Consider the following 25,031-nt stretch of genomic DNA (forward strand, 5'->3'; position numbering starts at 1 on the left):
CAGTGAACACACTCAAACCACCATTACAGTGGCAACAGCTCACAGGTGTCCAGAAGGTGTCCAGGGCTGCTGCCAGGTCTGCTGTATTTGCCTCCCTCTGCTCTGCAAAGCTTCTGGGAAGGATGCTAGAGTCTTCGGGAATGCCGTAATTTATGCAGTTAGCATCACTCTTCCTGTTCTTTGTTACTGTTGTAATACATTAATACTTTAAATCAAAGGTGGGTAGACATCAGGCTTGTGGGATCTACTTTCCTTTCCTTTTCTTTTTTACTAGATCCCTGATACGAGGTCCACCAAATGGGGCCAGGTGCAAAACAGTGGCTCAAGTGGGTGGATGTATACTAACCATTAAGGAAGAGGGTGCCTCTGAGCACATGCTCAGCCCAGGAATTTGTGATCAACACCAGAACCAAACTCACAAGTCCTTTCACACAGAAAATCCACTCCTGGTTTTCTCCAAGCGATCTTCTTCAGCAACTTCATTTAGGGGCAGGGGTGGGAAGGCTTTTTAGTTGTTGCTATTGTTAGCCATAGCATCACTGATGCAATGAATATGAACTTGAGCACACTCCGGGAGAGAGCGCAGGACAGGAAGGCCTGGCGTGCTCTGGTCCATGGGGTCACGAGGAGTCGGACACGACTGAACAACAACAAATTGTTAGCCAGTTGGGAATCCAAAGTCACCCAGAAATTGACCAGCAGATCCACGTCTACCTCGCACCCACGTGATTATTGTTTGACCATTTGTGCACCTCCGCTTGCCCCCCCCCCCCGCCCCAGGAGCACGTTCTGTGATGGGGAGGGTGAGAAGAGGAAAGAGAAGCCAGAGGGCTGGGCAGAGAGGGGAGTCAATGGGTAAGCAGCAATCCTGCCATGGAGGCAGCTGGTTCCCTTGACCTTGAGAGAGGCCTTCTCATGAGTCAAAACCTGCATGTGAGTAAGGTCCTGCTCATGGGCATGGTAAAGAAGCTAAGTAAGGGAGCTAGAAGGATAAACTTGGGGGCAATTAATAATAATAATAATATGTTTTAAAAGACAGTGTCCAGAGTACTCCTTGGACAAAGTAGAAATACTCCTGGAGTGATTGACTGCATAGGATGCCTTAAAGATATAGAAATGGTGCTAGGGCTCCACCTAGGGCAGGCATAATCCTACATTTTGCCATTTGTGTCGAGGTATTTAGCCCCAGGGTGGCTGAAGGTATTTAGCCCCAGGGTGGCTGATCAGCTTTAACTAGAGCTGCCACTATAGTGAAGCAAATCTGGGAGCTCCTTCTCAGGCAAGGTAAGCCAAAAAATGTTGAAGAAATCCAGCCTCATTTTGAGAAGGCCTTCAGATTTCCCAGGGAGACACTCCTTTAGCACATTCCTAAATTCTTAACCCTGACTCAAGGCTGGTTGATTGTTTTCCTAATGATCCTGCCTCAGTTTGCTTTTTGAACTGGTGGAAATGCCCTTTTCGAAACCTGTCCTTCTCTCAGTTTGCATTAACAGCCTTTGGCGTCCTTTTAGCTTGCTTTAACTTGGAAAAAGGAAACGAGTTTGCTCAGGTTTTTCCATGGCTTTAAATTGAGGCTGTGCATTTAAAGCTGCGTAAATTGCCGTGAGACAAGGAATGTGATCCAGGCCGCGTTGACTCAGTGACAGCGGAGCAGGCCGCATCTGTTGTCAAACAAAGGGCCGGGAAGCCAAAGTGTGTAGAATGGAGCCCATCACCAGGGCAACCTGCTCACGCCAGCTGTAGCCGATCCTGGCCAGTCCTCTGAGCAAAACCTCCACCCTCCCTGTCTCTTCTGGCTAAAGGTCACTTTAGTCATTCTTCAGGGGGCTGAACGGCCTGGCAGCATCTTCCTTCAGTTCAGCTGTTTTATTCATTCGTAGCTGTCCTTTGACTGAGACAACCATGACATTTCCTGGAGGACGAAAGATGCCTTTGTGCAGAATTTGGAAGGCTGGAGGCTTCCCCTAGTATGGCAGGAAGAGGCGTGCCTGGCAGTTTTGCAAATTTCTGCTACTTTTCCTTGCCCTGTACTGAAAGTACACCTCACTTTGGCCATCCTCAGAGGGCTGCTTGAGACTGTTCTTGAGTTGTATGAAGCAATGTGAAGGCTTGTAGAACACACACACAACCCTCAGAAAAAAGCAAGGGGAGTGGAAGAGTTCAGGGGGGGAACACTTCCCCCCTCCCCCCCCAATATCCCTGGGGAAAAACAAACAAACGAGGTTCTCTTCCCCCTTTATTCAGATTTCCCCCCCCCCCAGGCTTTCCCATCTCTAGTTATACATGGCCCCAGTGTTTTGACAAAGCTGCTTAGATAAGAGCTGGTTGCTTAATCCATAACTATTTGAGAACAAATAGAAACAGGAGCATCAAAAGCAGAGATAGTGAGACGAAACTGAGATCTGTAGGAGGGGCCGTTTGGGCACATAGGTTGCATGCAGAAAGTCCCTGGTTTAATCCTGGCCTGGGAAAGACTTTCCCTGCTGGAGACCTTTGAGATCTGCTGCTTATACAATCTTGGGTTAGGCAGAGCCGTGGTCTGACTTGATGTAAGCAGCTCGAAATGCTCCTCAATATGTTCTGTGGGCTGGGCTGGAATTTCAGCCAAGTTTTCAGAACTAGAGTTGAAATTTACTGGCATTTCCTGTGCACTTATTTTTCTTATAAATATTCAAAATGGGAGACAAACGCTTGGAGAAGAGCGGTGAGCTGCATGTTGCTGATGAATCCCCTTAGCCCAGCCTTCCCCATCTGCCGCTGTCTAGATGTGCTGGTCTGCATGCTGCCAACACATTTTTTTCCCCCAGCTAATAAGACCAGCATAGAACTGCCTTCCCCGACCTGGTTCCTCCAGATGTGTTGGATTGTAACTTGCAGCACCCCAGGAGGATGCTGGACATTGAGGCCCAGCACATCTGGATGGCACCAAGTTGGCATTGTTTGTCCCCACGTATTGGAAATATAGTGCGTCTGTCCGTGCAGATTCTGTTTAGCTCTCTTGGCCTACTGCCATTGGTAGGCCTCTCCTCCATGGTTTGGTGAATCCTTTAAAAAAGTTCTCTAAGGTCACCATAGCACCTTGTGATAGTGACGTCCCATAAGGTGCTCAGTGCTTTCTACTGAGTTAGACCACCAGTGCATCTAACTTCGTAGTGTCTCTTCTGACTGGCAGCAAAGGCTCTCCAAGGGCTTAGGCAGAACTTTTTCCAGCCATACCTGACAATGCCGACGATTGAACCCGGGCCTGCTGCATGCAAAGCAGGGGCTCCGCCGCCGAGCTGCGGCCCTTTCTGCTCCAAGGTGGCTATCCTTGGTGCATGGTGAACTACTTGCTTTGTTTTGATCTGGTCCTATTGCCAGTCTGTTTCATTGGATGGCCCCAATTGCTTGTGTGCGTTTGTGTGAATGAATTCTTTTGTCTTCTGATTCCATGCTGTTCAGAATTTTATAAACAACTCCTGTGTCCTGCACTTCCTTTTCTCTCTTCCCCGCCTTTCAACTTAAATAGACCCAACCTTGTACAGGCCTTCTCACCCCAAGCATAGTTTGTAACCACATCCTGCCTGCTCTGAGCTGCTGTGTGGAGGGGGAGGGGGCGTTCTTCTTGGCCCTTGTCCGTCCCTTTCTTGTGGCTAATCTGGGGCTCTCTTTTCATGGGTCTTTTAAACTAGCTTGGTTTCTCAGGATACACAATGGGGAAGTGGCCAGAGATGCACGACTATGCATGACTCCAGCATTGCATTTGGCTGACTGATGTCCAGGAGCTTTCCAAATGCGCATCTGGAAATTCAACACACTTCTGATAAAATCTAATTTGCAAGTTTCAAAGGTAGTTTAAAAATGGACAAAGGGGGTGGGGGGGAAGTAGGTTTCTTAATTTGCTATTTGAACTACTAGTCTATGAATGATCTGTTATCAGTGGTAAAATTCAGTGCCCATGCAGCTAGGTTTGGGGTATTGCCGGGAGTGGGGGGGATCCACCCATTTTTTTTATCACCTCTTTGTATGTTTCTCACCAGACTTGCCGCCACAGTCCTCAGGACAGTGCAAAGTTAAACTATGGAATTCACCTACACAAGACGTAGCGTCGGCCACCAGTTTGGATGGCTTTAGAAGGGGGCTGGACAAATGCATGGCAGAGAAAGCGATCAGTGGCTCCTATTCCTGATGCCTCTGTGCTGCCTCCAGGATCAGAGGAGCTCTGTACAGCAGTTGCTGGGGAACATGGAGAGGAGGGCGCTGTTGCACTCATGTCCTGCTTGTGGGCTTCCCGTAGGCAGCTGTTTGAACAGCGTGAACAGAGTGCTGGCTTGGATAGACCCTTATGTTCTTGCGTAGGGTGCTGCTGCAGTGTCCAGAATGCCCACGCAGGATTGTCTCATCTCACTGGCAGCAGCTCTCCCAGGGTTTGGGCAGAGGCCTAAATTCCTTTAGTTAATTTAAAGCTAGCAGACAGCCCCGGCTGTGCATGGGTTGGAATAGCCCTCAATTTGATACCACAAAGCTTTCAGGCGAACTTACACAGCTTGGAGACATTGTTTCTGCCCCGTCTGAGTGAAGCAATGCCCACTGGCACCATTGGGCACAGTCTCTGCCACAATGCACCCCTATAGCCCCCTGAGGGAGGGGTCTTCTCACCCCATTTCCCTGAGGTGGGTCTGTCCCAGAGCAGGGGGAAGGGCACCCATATAACTCTGTCTCTCAGAACACTCCCCCTTACCTTCAGACTGTATTGACTGCAAAGCTATGTGCTGGTTAGGGAGCATAGGAACGCAGGAAGCTGCCTTTCAGGGAGTGAGACCCTTGGTCCATCTAACCCAGTATTGTCAACGCTGACTGGCAGCAGCTCTCTGGGGTTTCAGGCAGGAGTTTTTCGAGCCCTACCTGGAGATGCCGGGGATTGAACCTGCGACCTTCTGCATGCAAAGCCTGCTCTACCACTGAGCTACAGCGCCTTATGGCCAGAGCTCTGCCACTTAGTGACTGAAGTTGATACTGCAGGCTTCAGAACCAGGCACATTTAAAATAATAAAATTAATGCATTTTAAAAACAAAATAATTCTGAGGTGCAGACCCCTAGGGCTCTCGTAGTACCTATGCCAAGTTTCGGGTGTCTTATGTTTCACGGTTATGGTGCTGATAGACGGATGGACCAAGAAACTTGCATCGTCTTTTATTGTTGTGAATGATTTTTGGCTGCCTTTAAGGGTGGAAATCTAATTTGTTCCCTAGTCCTGTTACTTGAGCCCCATTTCACTTGAAGATGCCTGTGACTGAACCTGGAACCACATAGAATCATAGAATAGTAGGGTTGGAAGGGGCCTACAAGGCCATCGAGTCCAACCCCCTGCTCAATGCAGGAATCCAGGACAGATGGCTGTCCAGCCTCGTCTTGAACACCACCAGTGTGGGAGAGCCCACCACCTCCCTAGGTAATTGGTTCCATTGTCATATTGCTCTAACTGTCAGGAAGTTTTAGCTCTAACTGTCAGGAACAGTCATAAGTGCAAAGCATGTGGTTTACCACTGAGCTGTGGGCCGTGAGATGTGGTGCCATCTCCAAAAAGATGGAGCTGCCCCTAGAAGAGACAAGAAGCACTCCAGACCCCAGCACCATCTTGAACACTCTTTTACCATCACCACTTCCCAGTGAGGAAGAGTGCAAGTGGCTTCAGAAGGCCTGGCGACACACAAGGGGAGGCGGTTGGAAGAAGAGTTGAGAGGGCTGGAGCGCTCCTTGCAGACACACCCCGTCTCCATGAAATTTCACAGGCCTTTTGCTAGTTCACTTGCAAGAGGGCCTTCTTGGTGAGGTGCAGCAAAAAAGATTCCTGCCCTCCTGAGAGCTATGACCAAGGACAGTAGGTTCAGCTCTGTTGCTGTTCAGCAGGAATGTGCACTGATTCCGATTAGGGAAAGCAACAGCCATAGAATCATACAATAGTAGGGTTGGAAGGGGCCTACAAGGCCATCGAGTCCAACCTCCTGCTCAATGCAGGAATCCAAGTCACAGCATGCCTGACAGGTGGCTGTCCAGCCTCATCTTGAACGCCTCCAGTGTGGGAGAGCCCTCCACCTCCCTAGGGAATGGGTTCCATTGTCGTACTGCTCTAACAGGAAGCTTTTCCTGATGTTCAGCCGGAATCTGGCTTCCTGTCACTTCAGCCCATGATTCCGTGTCCTGCACTTTGGGATGATTGAGAAGAGATCCTGGCCTTCCTCTCTGGGACAGCCTTTCAAGTATTTGAGGAGCGCTATCCTAGCTCCCCTCAGTCTTCTCTTCTCAAGGCTAAACATGCCCAGTTCTTCAAGTCTCTCTTCATAGGGCTTTATTTCCAGTCCCCTGATCATCTTTGTTGCCCTCCTCTGAACCCTCTCCAGTTTGTCTGCATCGTTCTTAAAGTGTGGTGGCCAGAACTGGACACAGTACTCCAGATGAGGCCTAACCAGTGCAGAGTAGAGGGGAACTAGTACTTCCCGGGATTTGGAAGCGATGCTTCTGTTAATGCAGCCCAAAAGAGCATTTGCCTTTTTTGCAGCCACATCCCATTGTTGGCTCATATTCAGCTTGTGATCGACAACAGTTCCAAGATCCTTCTCGCTTGTAGTGTTGTTGAGCCATGTATCCCCCATCTTGGAACTGTGCATTTGGTTTCTTTTTCCTAGGTGTAGAACTTGGCATTTCCTAGGTGCAGAACTTGGCACCATATATCACAATCATTAACCATGACGGAAGGGATCTGTAATAGAGACTGTAAATTCTCCATCCAGACATGCCATCATGTCGTTCCTCGCCAAGCATTACCCTACAGTTTCCATATTTGGTTCCCATATTCTCTGGTACCGTGGCCCTGCATCCCTCATCTGAACACGCTGATTCTGCTGTTATTTTGCCCCTATTGCAATAGGAATTCATATTAGAAACCTTTCATTTACATGATGTATCATAGTAAAATCGATTTGGTTCAAGGAGCTCAAATATTTTGGCCACCAAATGCGAAGAGAAAAGTCACTGGAAAAGACCCTGATGCTGGGAAGGATTGAAGGCAAAAGGAGAAGGGGACGGCAGAGGATGAGATGGCTAGATAGCATCACCGATGCGATGAATATGAACTTGAGCACGCTCCGGGAGGGAGCGGAGGACAGGAAGGCCTGGCGGCTATGGTCCATGGGGTCAGAAGTGTCAGACATGACTTCATGACTGAACAACAACTTCCTAAGCCTAAAATGCCTTCTCCCATATATACTGACCCCGCCCATTTGTTGAGGTCGAGAGTTAAGACCTTTTACTGCTATCACCAGAGGTAGGATTGTTCTATTGTTCATAGATCTTCCTTGGTAGATCCCCTGGGCCTGAAGAACTCTATTCCATACGTCAGCCTTCCCCAACCTGGCACCCTCCAGATGTGTTGGACTACAACTCCCATCATGCCCAGCCAACATGGCCATCTGGAGAGCACTGGGTTGGGGAAGGCTTCCGTAGGAGATCTGCCAGGCCCAGGAATTTGGTCTGCTCAGGCATAGTAAGTCTTTCAGTTTTGGCAAGCATTTCAACTTGAAGGCTGCAATCCTAGACACACTTACCTGGGAGTAAGCCCTGTTAAACAGAATGGGACTTACTTCTGAGTAAACATGCATAGGAATGTGCTGTAAATATCTCAAGGAGACTCTGAAGTGTATATTTTATTTCTGCTGCCATATGTTTTGTATTGGTATAAATTGTGTGTATTAATTTTTTTGTACCCTTAGTAGTGTTTTTATTACTTTATTGTACTCAGTCTTAAGAACTTATTGAAAAGAGAACTTCGTTATTGGACAACATATAAACATTGTTTATTGTTAATAAATAATAAATAATATCTAATGAAGTGGGCAGTGAAAGCTTCTGCCATAATAAAGTTGTTAGTCTGTGAAGTTGCCACGAGAGTCTTTGTTTTTGTCGCCAGACATCTGAAAATAAATTAATAAATGGGGACAATAATTTTGTAAAGCATAAATCATACGCAGGCAAAATTCTTCACATTGGCCAATTCCTCTCTGCTCATTAAATCAAATGAGTAAGGGTTTTTTTGCAGGCCGGTGTTGTTATTAGTAGTAATACTTTCATTTGTGTACCGTTTATTTGTCAGTAGTGAATTTGGTTTATAAATCAGTACATCTTTCCAGATTGTTCATAACGGGCTCATTTGGGGGAGCTTCTCTCTTGCTGGACATATTTTGGATTGACGGGGTTTTGACAGCTTCCACCAGCCTTGTTCCTAAACCAGACAAACCCTGTGGGCTTTTGTGAAATTGAATCATTTGACTTTGGAAATAAACGGTGCCTGTGTATGTGTCAGTATATATGCCCCTTCTCTTCAGTGGAGGAAGGCATGTCCGTTTTCCGGATGGCAGTGATGCATTTCAGTTCTGAGAAGGATGCCAGATTTGACTTGATTGCATTTTAGGAAAGGTCTGTTGGTTGTTCCGCCCAGAGATAAGCAGACCTCCTTCGTAAAGCAAACCAATCCCACTGTGAGAGATTTATGGAGAGGAAAAGAAGGGTTATTTCCCCCTCGTGGCACTGACTGGGAGCGGGGGTGTTGGGCGAGGAGTATGCTTTTTCCCAGACACAACACTACTTAAGATGCTGCTGCCACTGCCGAAAAATCTCCAAACTCTCACGTCGTAGTTAAACTATGCATAAACTAACGCGTAGTGAAACTCTGGAATTCGCTACCACAGGATGTAGCAATGGCCACCAATTTGGATGGCTTTAAAAGACCAATTCCTGGAGGAAAAGGCTATCAATGGCTACTAGTCCTGATGGCTATGTGCTACCTCCAGTACCAGAGGCAGCGAGCCTGTGCACCAGTTGCTGGGAACATGGGCGGGAGGCTGCTGTTGCGCTCCTGTCCTGCTTGTGGGTTCCTGATCAACAGCTGGTCAACCACTGTGTGAACATAATGCTGGATTGGATGGACCCTTGGTCTGATCCAGCAGGGCTCTATTTATGTCCGTATGTCTTAGCGTCATAATTCTTAAGTGACAGCTGCAGACTTTCTAGGATCCAGGTCTTAAAGCACACGCATCCGTAGCGAGTGAGCGACTGCGGAAGCCGCCGCTGCCAGATCCAGGGTCCTGAAACTGTGGGCGCCTTCTGCATGCTCTCTTTGATGTGACATTTTGTTCAAGCTGTTCTTTCTCTGGGTCTCCAGTTTTTTGTTTTTAGCTTCCTGGAACAGCAGCAAGGAGAAATCCTCTGTTGAAGATGCACTGTGCGTTGAATCTGGGGATGTACTTAAAAAAATAAATAACGTAGCCCATGGAAGACAGCAGTTTAAATCTAAGGGCCACATCTCAGTTCCCCGCGAACTGCTTCGGCCAGTGTCGGGGCTCTGACTTGATTTTCAGAGATAGGTTTGGCAGAATAGAAGCGTCTTTGTTTGGATGCTTCCCCAGAAGCAGAAGGCAAGAGGGGGAAGGGATTCCATGGTGGGGGGGAGACAGACCGGCAGAGAGTTCAGGAAGGGAGGCTGGATGTGGCAGACCCCTCTTCAGACAGCAGCGAGCATTTTTCTTGGCAACAGATGCTTACGTTGCTATTTGAGGAGCCTCTTTATTTATTAGGAGTATTTTTATCCTGCTCCCCAGCCACAAAGGCTCCCAGAGTGGCTTACGTACAATCAGTTAAAGGCAACTGTCCCTTCCTACAGGCTTACAATCTAAGAGGACACACAAGGAAAGTGGAGGGGGGGGATAAGACCATCATGGTTCGAAAATAGCCAGCCCCTCCGCCCTTAACATAAGAGTGGGAGGCAGAATTTGTGCCATTTGCTTCTTTTGACATCCTGTACAGCAGAGCTGTGCAGAAGGTGTCAGGATCTGTTGGTAGGTCTCTGGAGTGATTTGCAGCAGATCTCCAAGGGATTCTGACTCCCAATACTTTAATGAGTGCAAGTAAAATTCAAAGGGGATCAGATCTCTGGCATGACTGGCTTCGTGCTCATAGTTTATCTCTCAGCCTCTGTGTTCCTCATCTGTAAGAGTACCAACTGGTTGCTTTTGACGAGGTTTTTGTTCAGCTCTGCAAGCCAGTTTTAAAAGGATGTGTTGGAATTACTGGTCTCTGGTAATTCAGAAGTAGATTTGCAAATGTGTGCCAGTGTGTGGAATTCCCACCCTTTGGAGACTCTCCAAAGTCTCACCCTGAGCATCTTCTAGAAGCACAACAAAAGCACCTCCGGGCCAGCCCCAGCACAAGCCGAAACAAGCAGATAGCGCACAGCAAAGCTGCATGGCCGAAGCAGCTCTTTGGGCAGCAAGAATTTTGCTCCTGTGCTTACTTGAGAAAAGACCAGCCTGTCTTCTGTCCCCAGCTGCTCGTTATGCTTTGCGGGAAGCCGGGCAGCTGCCTGAGCAGGAGCAGAGCCCTTTCTCCACTTTGGCCCAGCAGGAAAGGCAAGGGGGGTGGAGGCTAGGGAAGCCGGCCGGCCAGCTTATTCTTCAGGAGAGAAACCCCCTATGCACCACCCCATCCCCACACATATGCCAGACCTCAAAGATTTGGTGCAGCATAAATCAGGCAAAATTAGAGCAGATGTGCAAAATACTCAGAATCTTGTCATTCTCGGCGGCGGGGCATGGGGAACTGCAGCGCCAGCTCTGCTTTGATGGATTTTGTCTCAAAGCACAGTATTTTAATTCATTGCCCAAATCCTGATGATTTTACTCTCTTTCCCTTGCTGTTTTTTTCTTTTTAAGAACTGAATATTATTCAAAAAATACGCAAGCAGGAAATTAGTGTTTATCTGCACAATTTATATATTAAAATCCTTTGTTTGCCTTCCTTTCCTTGAAATTGGTCGCTATGTTTTGCTTTAGCACTTTCTTGCAATGTCTGTGGTCAGTGGAAATTTATGCATTGCAAGAAAATGCTGCATGTTCCATATTTCTGTGGTTTCTGCTGCCTTGTGGCGGTCAGAGAGGTTGTGGGCTCTGGAATAATAAGCCAAGCTTCTGTCAGGTGGTTTGCACTCCCTTCTGCTTACGTAACCCTCTGTGTCTGCTTTTTCCTCACAGTGTGCCGAGATTTTGCAGTCTTGGAGGATCACACCTTGGCCCACAGCCTGCAGGAACAGGAAAGTAAGTCTCGTCAGACCAACAAAGATGGATTCTTCTGCCACCTGTATATGTTATGCACGTTTGCAGAATTTCCTTTATTTTGCATAGTTCTGCCTCTTTATGGCTTTGCTTAATTCTGGTTTTGCTACTCCTGGGGCAAGGCCAGGAACTATGGAGGCTACTGACACCCTGTTGTCCCCCATCTACTCAGCCATCTGCATGGCTTCCAACTGGGGATGTGTGAGAAATTCATTTCAGTTTGTTTTTGATCGTGATTTGCCCAGTCTGCACTTTCCGGTCCAAACATGGGCTCTGATGCAATCTGCTGTTGAAGTCCGTACATTTCTGAACTTGCAATGTGATTCGTGGACCAATACAAATGTGTCAGACAACATGCGTACATTTGAAAAATGTGCGTGAAAAAATATGTACTATTGAAAAATGTGCACAAACATGATTTAATCAATGGGAGAAGAATACTTACATGTCAAAGATCCTCGGAATTGATGCATACATTTGGAAAAATATGCAGGAAAATATGCTCAGATTTTCATGCAAGAAAAAAAAGCTAAGGTCACAATGTGATACGGACTCGAGTTGGAACGAGCTTCAAGATGGAATTCAGAGAACCGCAGCGAGCTTGGGTTTTGCTGATTCACACATCCCTGCTTCCAGTATTTCAATCTATTGCAAGCATATCATTTATTTATATAGACATTTCTGTCCCATGTTGTCTTTACAAATACATTCAAAGTGACTTGCAAAGTTCCTAAAACACATCAGAACAATAAATGCAATCATGAAAACTATCTGAAAATTACTAAAAACAGCATCCTATCATAAGAGCAGGTTAAAGCAAGATTAAGGGCTCAATCCTGTCAGGATGACCGAAAGCCTCCGAATTTGGAGGCTTACACGCTCCTCCTGCTTTGTATTTTGGCTAGACAGGCTTTTTCGCCCATTTAGCTGGGGCTCTGCAGAGCAGGAAGGAAGGAGGCTGGAGAGGCCTGGGGATATGGCATAATTTATTTTATTTATTGCATTTATACCCCGCCTTTTTTCCTCTTGCAAGGAACCCAAGGCGGCTTACAAGAGCCTCCTCCTCTCCATTTTATCCTCACAACAACAACCTTGTGAGGTGGGTTGGGCTGAGAGTCTGAGACTGGCCCAAAGTCACCCAGTGAGCTTCCATGGCCAAGTGGGGACTAGAACCCAGATCTCCCAGCTCCTAGTCCAACACTCTTGCCACTACACCACACTGGCTCCCCAATCCCCTCCCCACCTACCGATCTGCCTCCTGTCCATCCTCTCCAAGGTTGCCTTTGTGACCTCAGAGAGGCAACCCCTGCAGTTCTCTCGGTGCCAGCTGTGAGAGGGAGGGGCAGGGAGCTTGGATTCCTGGCTCCAAGGTCAGAGCACTGAGACTGATCCAGGAATCCAAACTATCCTGTGGCCCCCAGGACTCTGCCTAGTGGCCAAAGGCTTGCTCCCCAAGAGCAGGGAGACAAAAAAAAACATTAAGCCACATCAGAAGCTTGGCAGAATAAGGAGGTCTTGGCACCATGCCTCAAGCTTGAAAGAGAGGGAGCCGTGGCTAGTGTTGACACTCACAAGCAAGATATGAGTGCAAAAGCACCCTCCTGCCCATGCCCCCAGCATCTGGCTTACAGAAGCATAATACCTCCAATACCGGAGGTAGCCATCGGGTCTGGTAGCCATTGGTAGCCCAGATAGATATATAGCCCCCTCCCCACCTCAGCCTACTTGCATGTCTTTGTGCACCCTTGCAGTCGAGCACCACTTGGCAACAAACATCCAGCGCAACCGTCTGGTGCAGCATGACTTGCAGATGGCCAAGCAGTTGCAGGAGGAAGAGGACCGCAAAGCGCGCGCCCGCATCCAGGGGCGCCACAAAGACCTGTGAGTGTGCAGGATGGTGATGTTCTGTCTCCGCGTCGTCCGTCAGTGTAGGGCAGGGTGGGGACAGCGGTGGAGAATTGAGGAAGGTGAGTTCTGGTTGGCGCCGGGTTGGGAAAGGCTGAGTCAGAGAGACCTAGTCACTTCTTCAGTGGACTTCTTCTGACCCCGTGTTGTCCAGAAGAGTACCCTGGAAGTTGACAAGATACGATTGTGTGACTGTACAGCACTGAGGATGCAAAACATGAGATGACCTGCACCCACGGAGCCCTCAGTAGCGGATATGGGAGGGATGGGGAAAAAAGCAGTCAGACCTGTGAATGGCGAGGAGGCTGTGTATGGAAGGGAGCCACATGGCCGTGGAGGGGCAGATCCAAATGGAACGCTTGGCAAATGGAGAGGCCTTAGCCAATCTAATATTTCAAGAGTGGGATCCGGGCCAATATCTTAAGATCCTGCTTTTGGATCCCTCAGAGAAAGGTTGCATGTGTAACACAAATGTTCCCACATGTATGTGCTTGCAGGATTACTTCATAATCAGATGTTTAGTCCTCTGTTTAGTTTGGCAGCTTTAAAAGAAATCCAGGATACATTTGCTATTGAATCCAGTGTAATGTAATATGAAATTGTATTATTATTTATACTGCACAGTATAACTATACAGAGATATTATCTGGTGCCAGTAATGACACAGATGCTACTCCCTATGGGGTCTCAAAGACCTCAGATACTTCACTCATGCACTTTTCCCATTCAGTTCAAAATCTTCTGGAGGGACAAACAGAAAAAAAAGTGAGTGGCTGGGACCTGTCTTAAGGGCTGCATCAGCATATTGGCTGCATTTGCACAGACTGGTAAGGCAGGATCTAAGGCAGGATTTGGGGGAATCCTGGCTAGCTGTGAGCAAGTTGTGTGCTGGTGCCTGGAGCCCACTTGCACCCACTTCACTCCTCCCACTAGAGTGAGTGGCTAAGCAGACCAGAAATGGGTTGTCTAGTGTGTAGTCGCTCCCAGACAAGCCAGAATTGTAAACTGGGTTTGTTCTTTGTTTACAGATCCTGGCTTGTTTGGGAGCAGCAAGCCAAAGGTCCTTGGTCCAGACAATGTGCCCCAAAACCCATTTCTGGTTTGTTTTGCTACTTGCACTAGCAGGAGGAGCCAAGCAGGAGCGCCTGGAGAAACAGGCTACATGCGCTCAGTTAACCAAGGTCCCCCAGAATCATGGCTTGCCGTTCCATGTAAGTTCGGCCAAAGTAACCATTGTTTTGTTAAATGAGAGTTTCCACCATGTTCAGGTCATTTACGCCCCCTAGGACCTGGGATGCTTCACCCCCCCCCCCATTTACTTTAATTGTGGTCTCAGCGTAAGACAGTTTCAATTCAAGGCCATAGCTCAGGGATAAGAGCACCTGCTTTGTGCGTCGAAGGTTCGAGGTTCAGTCCTCAGCACATCCAGTTACGAAGGAGTTCAGGTAGTGGGGCTGGGAAAGGCCTCCTGCTTGGCGTCTGGGCGGGACACTGCCAGAGAACTTTTTGTAGGCCTCCTTTGGGTGATGGCACAAAAGGCAAAAGAAGATGAAAAACTGAGGGTAATATCACAACAACATTTCCCGCCTTGAAGACACTCGTCTCTCGGTGTGGAGCCAGCAATCAGAATCAGAGCCCTGGGCTGCGGTTTCTTCCTGCCTCTCTCTCTCCATTTGTCCCCCACTCACTTCTTCCTCTCCACTTCCTCCCCCCACCTCCATATCTTTCAGAGAGCGGCAGGACTGTGAGATAGCTCAGGAAATTCAAGTCAAGCTGGTCATTGAAGCAGAACAGCGGCGTCGGCAGGAAGAGGATGATGAGGTAAACCTTAATGTTGTGGGCAGAGAGGAAGGTGGTTTTATCTGATGCCAAGTGTTTTTTTAAAAAAAGGGCCCAGAATTTGATTTGGAACTGTGCAAATTGAAAACAATATTGGTGGGAATTTATCCCCAAAGACAAGAGAGAACATTTCCAGGTTTGGGGCAGGGGGAGGAAAGGATTCAACTCCCAAGACTGGGAGACTTCCCGCTCAGTGAGATCTGCTAGAAAGCAGCCCCGCATACATCGGTCTGCACTTTGCAGCCTCTGGAAGTCTGGGAAACAGTAAATAGAAATGGAAGATGACTTGAGATGCTCTCGAGAAACTAGACAAAAGATTCTTTGCTGTTTGACCCCCCCCCCCCAATTCCTTTAGGACATTGCTCGGATTCTACAGCAGAAGGAACTTCAAGAGGAAAAGAGGAGGAAGAAACCTCAGCCAGAGTCTTTGCGACACGGCACTTATGACGAGGGTTACCATCCAGAAAGCAGAGGTAAGTAGAAGCAGCAGAGCAGGGAGCAGCACGAGCTATGGACATGTTGGTCCCAGGTTGACCTTGCTGTCCTAACCTCCGACCCAGAAGTTCTGTGTTGCAACGTAGACCTCTGGCCCTTGAGCTGCATACTAGGAGGCAGTTCGTGCACAGTAGTGATCGGGCACCAGAGTTTTTGTGTTGGTTTTGCTTTCACCAGCTCTGAACTACTTTCTACATTAGGGGTTTAAGAAGCAACTTAGTGGGAGAAACTTGAAAGACCGTCTCTAGGGTTGCATAATCTGACACTCATGCTGCAGGGTTGCAGCCCTAATTTGGAATGGGAATGTTACCATTCTTCTTCCTTTCTCCGAACTGAGTTTTGTGTAGAAAGGTGCTGCTAGTACATATATTGGGTTGGAAGTGGGGGCTGATGCTTCTTTGCAGGTGGAATGTGGGTCTTGTTCATGACACAGTTGTGGTGGGAGTGGTTGTAGTGGGAGCCATTCCCTGCTGCCAATTCCACACTCTGCTTGCCATGGTGGGGGTTCTCTGTTTGTCATTGGTGGTGGCGTGACCTGAAATGAATTCTTGTTCGAGGAGAACGGATACACAGAATGGGAACGTGAGCCCAACAGATGCTGGATGTATAACGCTTGCTGAACCACCTTTCTGATCACCGCCAAATGTCATCTCTTGGCATGATTGTCACTCCAGATTGGAAACTGCAGGAAGCTGAGCTACTTCCTAGATCTTCTCTTCTTCTCTGAGAGACTTTTGAGATCAAATGAGCCATGATCCTGAGGATTCAATGACTACAAAATTGGGAATTTGCTTTGCCATTGCTGGTGGTGGTTTCTCTGGCACACACCTATCCTCACCTATCCTCACGCTCTCCTTCAGCTTCCAGTAGCAGGTGTTTGTTGAGGTCTCTGCCTGCTCTTAGATTCTTTGGCTTGTTGTGGGTTTCCCAGAGGGTGACCATCCCACTTCCATGCTTTCTTGGGGGCTGTGCCTCTCATTAACAAGTGGCCACAATCTGCGACACATTCTCTTGCCCGAGCCTTGTCAGAATGCGACGTGAACCCTTCCACATGAACCAAAAATGGTGCTTTTTCTGCCGAGTCAGCTCAAACCAAATACTAGCTGATTGAGTCCAATATTGTCACCTCTGGCTTGCATCAGTTGAGCCCTCAGCACTGGTTTGTCCTGCTACTCAAGATCCGTTTAACCAGGGTTGCTAGAGACCACCCTATTTTCTGCAGGGCCTGTGCTCTACAGTTATGGGCTGACTTCCCCGTTCATTCTTTTAACAGTGTATGTGCAGAGATTTCTAGTGGATTGCACCAGCAGCCAATGACTTGATGGCCTGGACCTGCAGTTGTCTTCCCATGATACAGCTGAGGTCTCACTGATTCTAGGCATCAAACTAGACATTACAAGAAAATCTACTGCTAGAGCTAAACCTCTGGTGTGTAGTGGTGGTGGGAATAAAAACAGGGCCATCTAAATCATCCATCCACATTGTACAAAATGTATTTTTTGTTTGGGTTGGGTTTCCCTCCATCTCCCCCCAAAAGACGGATCTTTCCCAACACGGCTTCAGCATGGCATGGTGAATTGATGCCCCCTCTAGCTGCTTCATTGTGACATTACATGTGTGGCCTAGGGTTTGGAGGATTGCTTTGTTGCTTGCAAAAGGTGTGCATAGGTAGAATAGTAATGTACTATGGGGCTGATGTGTTTTCCACCTGCTTGTTTCTTGGGGTGGGGGTGGGGGGGATGCAGTTGAAATCAATCTTTGAAGCTGCTCCTGTCCCTGAATACTGTTTGTTTGTTTGTTGGAGGTTTGGTATTTTGAAAGATGCAGAGGAGAAATTAGAACTACCTTGTTAGCTCTTGGCCTGAGTCTTGTCTACACAAATCCTGATCAAGTGGGAAGTTCTCCTGCAACAGCCCCACTGAAATGAATGGGCACTGCGTAAGAGCACTATTGGATACCCCAGCATCCCCCAATCTGGTGTCGTCCAGATGTGTTGACTACAATTCCCAGCATGCCCCATCTTGGAATTGTAGTCCAACACATCTGGAAGACACCAGGTTGGGGAAGGCTGGTATACACCCTATGTCAAGACTAGTTTAATTCCAGTCTCACTAAAATGGTTTCTCGTTGACTTCAGTGGAGTCTGGATTGAGCCCCTTTGATTGCATAGGGAAGCTTGAAAATATAGGGATTGTTCCTGCTGAAATTGGAGAAGCTGCAGGGGTGGCCTGGACAGAAAATTGCTTACAGCCCAATGCTCCTGCCTGAAAACCTGGAGAGCTGCTGCCAGTCAATGTAGACAATACAGACAGTGATAGAGCCACCTGCTCCGCATGTGGAAGGTCCCAGGTTCGATCCCTGGCATCTCCACATAAAAAGAGCAGGGGGCGGAAGGTTGGAAAGTCCCCAGTCTTCCTGAGAGCCTGGAATGCCACGGCCAGTCAGAGGAGGCGGCTTGGTGGCCCCAGGTCTAGCTGCCCGTCTTCATAGGCTGCATGGCTTTGGGTTGTGGGTGCCTAACCCTTGGATGCCTCCTGTGGGTTTCCATTTCTTTTTCCATCTTTCCTCCTTTGACTTTATTTGCATGTTTTCCCTGCCTGCCTCCAAGCTGCCTTCTGGCCTTTCCTCCACTCCTTGTTGCATGCTGTGGTTTAAGCATGTGTCTGCCAGTAACCCGTGTCACTAACCCACCTTCATTGTTTGTGTCATCCACCCGTTGCTCAGACCATTCGTGCGGTAGCCCCAGGGAGCAGGCATCTGAGCCGGCCAGACCTTGTCGCCCCTGGAGTGGCGATAGGCAAGCCCAGCAGCCAAGGGAACACCGAAGGGGGCCTCCTCTGGTTTCTGAGGGGCTTGACTTGGAGGTTTTGGGGAGCGCCTCTGAAGTGAGGAAGGCCAGAGATGGCCGGAGACACGACAGAGTGAGGCGGGACAGGAAACCAGGCAGCCAGGAGAAGCCTCGGAAGCCTCCTTCAGACGCGGAGGACGAACATGTCGACAGAGGCGGCAGCAGAACCAGAGAAGGCAGGGGGAGAAAGCCAGCCAGCCAGGAGAGACCTCCGGGGTCATCGTCACCTATGCCGGATGGTGGAGGCCGCAGGGAGCGGCAAGAAAGGAGGCCGCGAAGCCGGGAGAGGCCCCCAAGGATGCCCGCTCTTCCTGTAGACTGGGAAGATGAAGGGTCAAGTGCAGGTCATGGCAACAGACGATATCATAAGCACTGGGAAAGGCAATCTCCCAGCTCAGAAAAGCCTCCGAGGTCACTGAACGCAAACGGTGACGAGGAGGAAAGACGCTCCAACCAGTGCTGTGGCAACAGCTGTTCACCAATCCCAGACCGTCATAAGCCCCTGGCCCATGAGAAGGAGCAATCCTCGAGGCCCCCCTCCCGGGACCCCAGGCTCCGGGACTTGGAAGCACCACCCCAGCGAGGCCCCAGGAGGGACGTAGGAAGAGAACACGAAGAAGCGGGAGATGGGGCAAGAGGCTCGCCCTCCTCACGCCATGGGGAGGACTGGGAAATGGCCGCAGGACGCCATCGGAACCCAGGTAACAGGGCGTAGGTGGTGGGGTCTTTCTGTGCCTGATCCTTGAGAAGGTATCCTAGGTTGTCTGTAAAATCCATAGAACTCTGTTTTTCCAGTTATGCTAAGCTAGTTCCTGCCTAGTCATTCCGATGCAGTGAACCTAAGTGGAAAGGGAATCCAAGCTCCGTGTGTGTGTGTGTGTGTGTGTGTGTGTGAGAGAGAGAGAGAGATTGTGAGAGTGACTTCTGCCAGAAACATGTTAGAAATGCAAATTTGTGTGTGCTCTTTACAAAATATCAAAGTCTAATTTTGGCTTAGTAAGTCCTGTTGAGTATATTCCATATGTGTTGGCAAATAGACAAGTTTCAACCAAGAGCTTTTCATCATTTCAACATTCGGGGGGGAGGGGGGAGTCTGTTTGTTATTTGGCTTTCCTGTTTCATCCCCCCTCCAAGCTGAAACGGGGTCAGCCTGTGCTTGAAAACAAAGACGGTTGTGTCTAACAGGAGTGTGGAAGTTCCAATTTGCCTTATTGCGCCTAAAGAGTAAGATGATAACTTGCTGGCTTCCACACCGAATGCCAGATTTTGTTGGGTCTCAAATGCTATTGGTTCGCAAAAGAACTTCGAATAGAATTGTTTACGAAGATCATGTTCAAACTGTGTGTTTTCCTGGTTGTGAAATGACATCTTAATCTGCTGTTATAGTTTGAAAATGTCTCCACTTTTGACTGCTTTTCAAGATTAGCATCATGGAGTTTGGTGCTGTTTTCTATATGTCTGTGCTACTGCCATTATTATTATTATTATTATTAAAGATATATATATACACACACACACACACACAAACTTTTATTGTTTCAACCAAAGGTTACAACAAGCAGACAAAACATGGATAGATAAAAGATCAAATAAAACAGATATTACTAATTTTTAATATTCTGTAAGGTCAGAAATTTTGGGCTACAGAAGCAAAACTTCTGGCTAATGCCAGAAGGATTGTCTTGTTGTAACATGCAAACAAAATTTTTATTCTCTCCAAATCAGACCAGATGGACTTTTTCTCAAAAAATAGGTCTAAATTCTTAGAACAAATTTTGGAATAAATGAGGCAATAAAACAAGTAGTGAGGCAGATCCTCCACTTTGCCACTGCAACAAGGGCAAAGCATATAATAGATTTATATACCGCTTACCATATTTAAAAATATCTTTAAGCAGTTTACAAAATAACTTAAATACTTTAAAATACATAGTAATATACATTAATTATATAATAACATCGATCTAAAACATAGATAAAAACATTAAAACCGATACATATATATAGTGCCTACAGAGGAGTTTATAAATGATAATGAAAGCCCACGGTCTCTTGTCCCAAGCTGCTTACAGCCTTTAAAAGAAACCCTGTTTCCCCAGGAGCACACTAGGCCCTGAGGAGAAGAAACAGAGCCAGTGGTCCTCGTGGTCTCTTGGAGCAGCACGTGATCCAATAGTGGTGTCCCAGAATTCAGTGCAGCATTGCAAGAGACCCTGGGGGCTTGCCTCTTGGATTCTGTGGTGCAGCTGCTTGGTGGGGGCAACGTGGCTCGGATCTGTCCTGGTGACACGATCCCTACCGAGACCGCCGATGAAGATGGGATTTAGGGCTGAGAAGCGGGTACAGTGAGGCTCAGTGGTTGGAGGGATGGGGGTGGAAGCGTCTTGGCAGATAGAGCTCTAAGGCAGCCTTCCCCAACCTGGTGCCCTTTGGATGCATTGGACTGCAACTCCCATCATGCCCAGCAAGCATGGCCAGTGGAAGCTGCAGATGGACATCATGACTAGTAGCCTGCCATTGTTCAAGCTCTCCTCTTCCATGGGTGTGTCCAACCTCTTATGAAAGGCATCTAAGTGAGTGGCCATCACCACATCTTGTGGTAGTGAGTTCCAGAAATGAATTGTGAGTTTTAGGAGTCCCCAAGTCTCGAGGAGGGGCCAGATGGTCCCACATTGCCCTCTCCTTTGCCCCATCCTTCCAGGAACAGGGCATGATGGTGCCTCCCATATACCTTTCTGTGAGGAAGGGTAACAGCAGTCTGTTACTCCATTTTACAAACTCCCTCTCTTTCTAATTCAGGGGTAGGCAACCTGGTGCCCTCCAGATGTTTCAGACTGTGAAACATGGTTCCTAGAATCATGAGCCCTGCTGGCTGGGACTTACAGGAGTTGTAGTCCCGAACATCTTGAGGACACCAGGTTGCCTACCCTGTTCTGATTCATGCATTAGTCTCCCAGCTGTGGCTTCCTGCCCTGGTTGTGCGAACTGGCCCCAGATGTGATTGGTTCTTCAAAACTGCCCCATGTGATGATGGTGCTGGCATTTAGGGTGGATTATGAAGCCCGGTTCAGTCATATCTCACCTTCTCCCTACACCAGGAGATTGTAAACCAGCTCATGGAGATCTGGTCACGTTCGTCCAGTTGGCACAAGATCATGCCGTATCTTTTCATTCCCCTTTCAGTTTTGTTATATTTGCTGATGGCTGTCGGGCTTGAAATAGCACAAGTGTCTCTGTAAGTGGGACCTCATCATATCCTCTTCCTGTGGGTGCTAATCATAGCTGCCTCCCCATTGTGACTGGGCCCTTGCCAAGCGCGAGCAGGAGTCGTGTGGAAGTTCTGTGCGTTGGCCTCTTCGGTGCGGAGCAGGCTCTCGGAGACTCTTTCCCCACTGGCTTAGTTCACAGGCTGGCTTCTTCTGTGCACCAGATGTTGCTGCTTACCCCGGCGTGACAATGGAGCAGAGCCTCCCTGGTGGCCCATCTTTTCTCTCAGCTCCTGCACCATGCTGTCGGAGAGATGTGCCCCCGCCCCCGCAAACTCCCTAGCAGCGGGTGCTGGGCTACCCCGTCAGATTGCCGGCCGGGCGACACTGATCAGATGCAAAGGAGGAATTTGAGGCTCCCGCATCCCTCAGAAGAAGGGAATTTCAGCAGCTTGCTAAATCTGTGCAAACAGGAAATGTCTGGGAGAGAGATGCCTCTGCCAGGGAGCGCAAGGGTTGCCAGGCCATTGTTGGGCCAAAGGGACAGCTGAGTGTCTCTCCGGCAGCCAGGCCAGGAGAGGCCCAGTGGGAAGCAAATTCTCGAGCCCCATCTACTGGCCCCTGCTGCATGGAGAAGAGAGTCTGCTTCTCCGAGCAGTGTGGTCTCCTCCCCACATTTTGTTTTTGCATTTGGTGCCTTTCTTTCTTTCCTCCACTGCATGGGGGCTGGTGGGCTCTTGTTCAAGGCACACCTCTGCCTATTTGCAAAAGGGTGATGACAGCGATGGGGCGGCTGTGTCATTGCGTCCCTTTGCATGTTCCAAGATGCTTTGTAGAGGCTAAGCCAGCCTTCCCCAACCAGATGTGTTGGACTGCAGCTCCCATAATTCCCAGTCAGCATGGCTATCTGGGAATGATGGGGGTTGTAGTCCAACACAGCCAGGCTGGGGGATGCTGTGCTAAACAATAGCATTATATTTCTGCATAGTTTTAGGTTTTTTGAGGCTGCGCAGTCTGGAGGCTGGCAGGGAGAAACACTCCCTCTTTGCTTCGGGATGTTGTTTGGGTTCCTGCAGCATTACAGTTCGATGGCAGGATGCACAGCTGAGATAATTCTGGCACATCAAGATGGTAATCAATAGTGGGTGACCATGGTGTGCTGTTGTTTGCAGGGAACTTTTGGGTGGGGGTCTAAGTGCACCTGGTAGTGGTGGAAGCCAAGACAGGAGGAGGAGAGGCAGTGGGAAGCCAGGATGGAGGGAGCCAGAACGATAGCACCCGAAAGCGGCGGCTCACCTGATTAAAGGCAGCCACCGGCGAGATCACATCACTCCAGTGCTGAAGGAGTTGCACTGGTTACCAGTTGTTTTCTGGGCCAAATTCAAGGTGTTGGTTTTGACCTTTAAAACCCTATATGGTTCCGGCCCAGCCTTATCTTAAGGAGCGCCTCCAGCAACACCAGACTGGCCGCTTAACAAGATCAGCCTCGCATGGCCTTCTCTCTGTCCCATCAGCCAGGACAGCTAGACTGGTGGGGACGAAGGAGAGGGCCTTTTCTGTGGTAGCCCCCACTCCGTGGAACTCCCTCCCTAGGGAACTCCGCCATGCCCCCTCTTTAATGAGCTTCCGTCGTGCATTAAAAACGTGGTTGTTCAGGCAGGCATTTGGGGTGGGTTAGGGTATTTTAGAAAATGTTTTTATTGTAGAATTTTATTGTTTTAAACTGTTTTATTCTATGTTGTACATCGCCCAGAGTGGCCGGGTGACCAGCCAGATGGGCGATTAATAAATTTCATAAATAAAATAAATAAAGCTCCAGAATGCCAGGCACTGCTCTTGGATCATATAATAAAACCAGAGTGCTGCCCTGATTTGCAAGGGTTCTCAGCAGTGCCCCACTCAGATTGCACAGGGCTGTTTTGGTGGTGGCCCCTGCAAATAGTGCCACTCTAAATCAAAGTGTTTGATAGCTTGCACTGCTTGGCTGGCCCTGGATTTGAAAACCGTTTCGAAACCACTTCTTGCACTGTTTTCTGAGGGGATGGAGGACTTCAGTCAGATTACATGCACAGAATCCCTCATCTTATGCACAGGACAAAGTGAAACTTCCAGCCATGTGTGCAAGGCCTGATGAAACCTTGGCATTCATACAGGGGCTGGTTGGGATTTCCAGCAGTCCAGGGCAGCGCAGCTCAGGGGACCAGCACGTGCATTGCATGTATGGAGCCCCCGGTTTAGTCCCAGGCATTTTCAGTCCTTGGGCTGGAGGGATCCAAGCGCTGACTTGTGTGACGCAGCTTCATAGGTTCAAGGTTTTTGTATTCAGGGCCACACCTGCTTGTCCTGGCTCAAGTGCTGCGCGCCGCTCTGCGTTCTTGCCTACGCTCACTGAAAGCGCAGCAGCATGTGCAAAATGCCGGCAGACCCATGTCGCTGGCAGAAGGAGCATTGCTTTGGTGCGGGGCGCAGAGTTGTGTCAGCAGCTCCGAATGTAGCCCCTGAGGTCTTTTCTTTCTAGGAATGAGAAATTTGCCTTCCCGTTTTGTAGGGACAAAATCAAGGGGGACAAAAGAAGCCATTTACCTCAAACCCCGCACAGCTGCCACCCAGGACCAGGAGTTTTATGATGCCGAGATCGCCCGGAAGTTGCAAGAGGAGGAACTGTTGGTGAGCAGGATGGGTTGGCGTCTCCCCAAAGGGGGAGTTTGGGGGCAGGGGGCAACTTCCTCTGCAGAACTGGGCAGCACCCAGTAAGAACAAGTGCTGGATATTAGACCGGGTTCAGCAGGGCCCCATGACCGGAACGAGCGTCCCAAGGGGGTCCTTCCTGGTATTTGGCTGGAGGTTGGAGCAGAACAAAGCTGGTTCCAGCCTGGAAGCTACTCTTTATAGATACGTTGAATAGCAGCAGTTGTTACACGCTGGGAATGGTTTGCTTCTGAGCAGGAAGATATTTGTTAACAGTAACATCGGGCAGTCAGGAGCGTGCTGGGAAAGGGGGGAAACAACTCAAGCCTTAGCAAGCATTAGATCACGGCAGCGGCAGGCACCCATGGGCCTGGTGGGGAAGGGAATACTTGGCACGCCATCCTATAACCTGATCCAGAGCAGAATGTGCTGGAAGGTCGAAGGAGGGGGAGATGGCGCAGCTGCGGGGGGGAGGGGGGACATTTTCTGTGGCAACGCCGGCTAGACGTGGTGGACAAATGCCGGGGGGAGGGGAGCACAGCTAGCGCGGCACCCCTGGTCAGTGTGGCAGGGAGGAAAGGCCGTCTTGCTTGGGCCTTGTGACAGGGAGGAAGAGGAGAGTTATGCATTTGGGGGAACGGGCCTCTTGCGGCCAGCAAAGCCTGCTCCCTCTGGGTTGGGGTGGGTCTTCTGTAACCTCTGTGTTGCCTTGTCCTTTTTCTAGGCCAGCCAGGTGGATAAGAGGGCGGCACAGGTTGCCCAGGATGAGGTAAGCAGATTTTCCTCTGCGAGTGTGGGAGGCAGACTCTCAGACCTTTGCTGCTTCGCAGAGCTCCACTTCCAGATTCTTTCCCACTGTGCTTATTTTGGTTGTTTCCCCGTGCTCTGCCTTGCAGCTGTATTTGCGT

The 25,031-nt window shown here is 48.9% G+C and overlaps 1 protein-coding gene across 7 annotated transcripts in view; it reads left to right on the forward strand.

Annotated features, from left to right (window-relative positions):
* The window catches only part of CCDC50 (coiled-coil domain containing 50), a 46,256-nt gene that overhangs the window by 9,857 nt on the left and 11,368 nt on the right, over positions 1–25,031 (forward strand). For all 7 annotated transcript variants that reach the window (XM_084847820.1, XM_084847813.1, XM_084847817.1 and 4 more), the window contains exons 2-8: positions 11,062–11,124; positions 12,894–13,023; positions 14,778–14,868; positions 15,242–15,359; positions 18,106–18,930; positions 23,984–24,102; positions 24,848–24,892. In XM_084847820.1, coding sequence (XP_084703946.1) covers positions 11,062–11,124; positions 12,894–13,023; positions 14,778–14,868; positions 15,242–15,359; positions 18,106–18,930; positions 23,984–24,102; positions 24,848–24,892 — 1,391 coding nt within the window. The remainder of the gene's footprint in view (positions 1–11,061; positions 11,125–12,893; positions 13,024–14,777; positions 14,869–15,241; positions 15,360–18,105; positions 18,931–23,983; positions 24,103–24,847; positions 24,893–25,031) is intronic.

The sequence above is a fragment of the Heloderma suspectum genome, chromosome 3 (assembly GCF_057233095.1).
Source record: "Heloderma suspectum isolate Gila_16-S chromosome 3, 16-S_ref, whole genome shotgun sequence".
Taxonomy (NCBI): Eukaryota; Metazoa; Chordata; class Lepidosauria; order Squamata; family Helodermatidae; genus Heloderma; species Heloderma suspectum.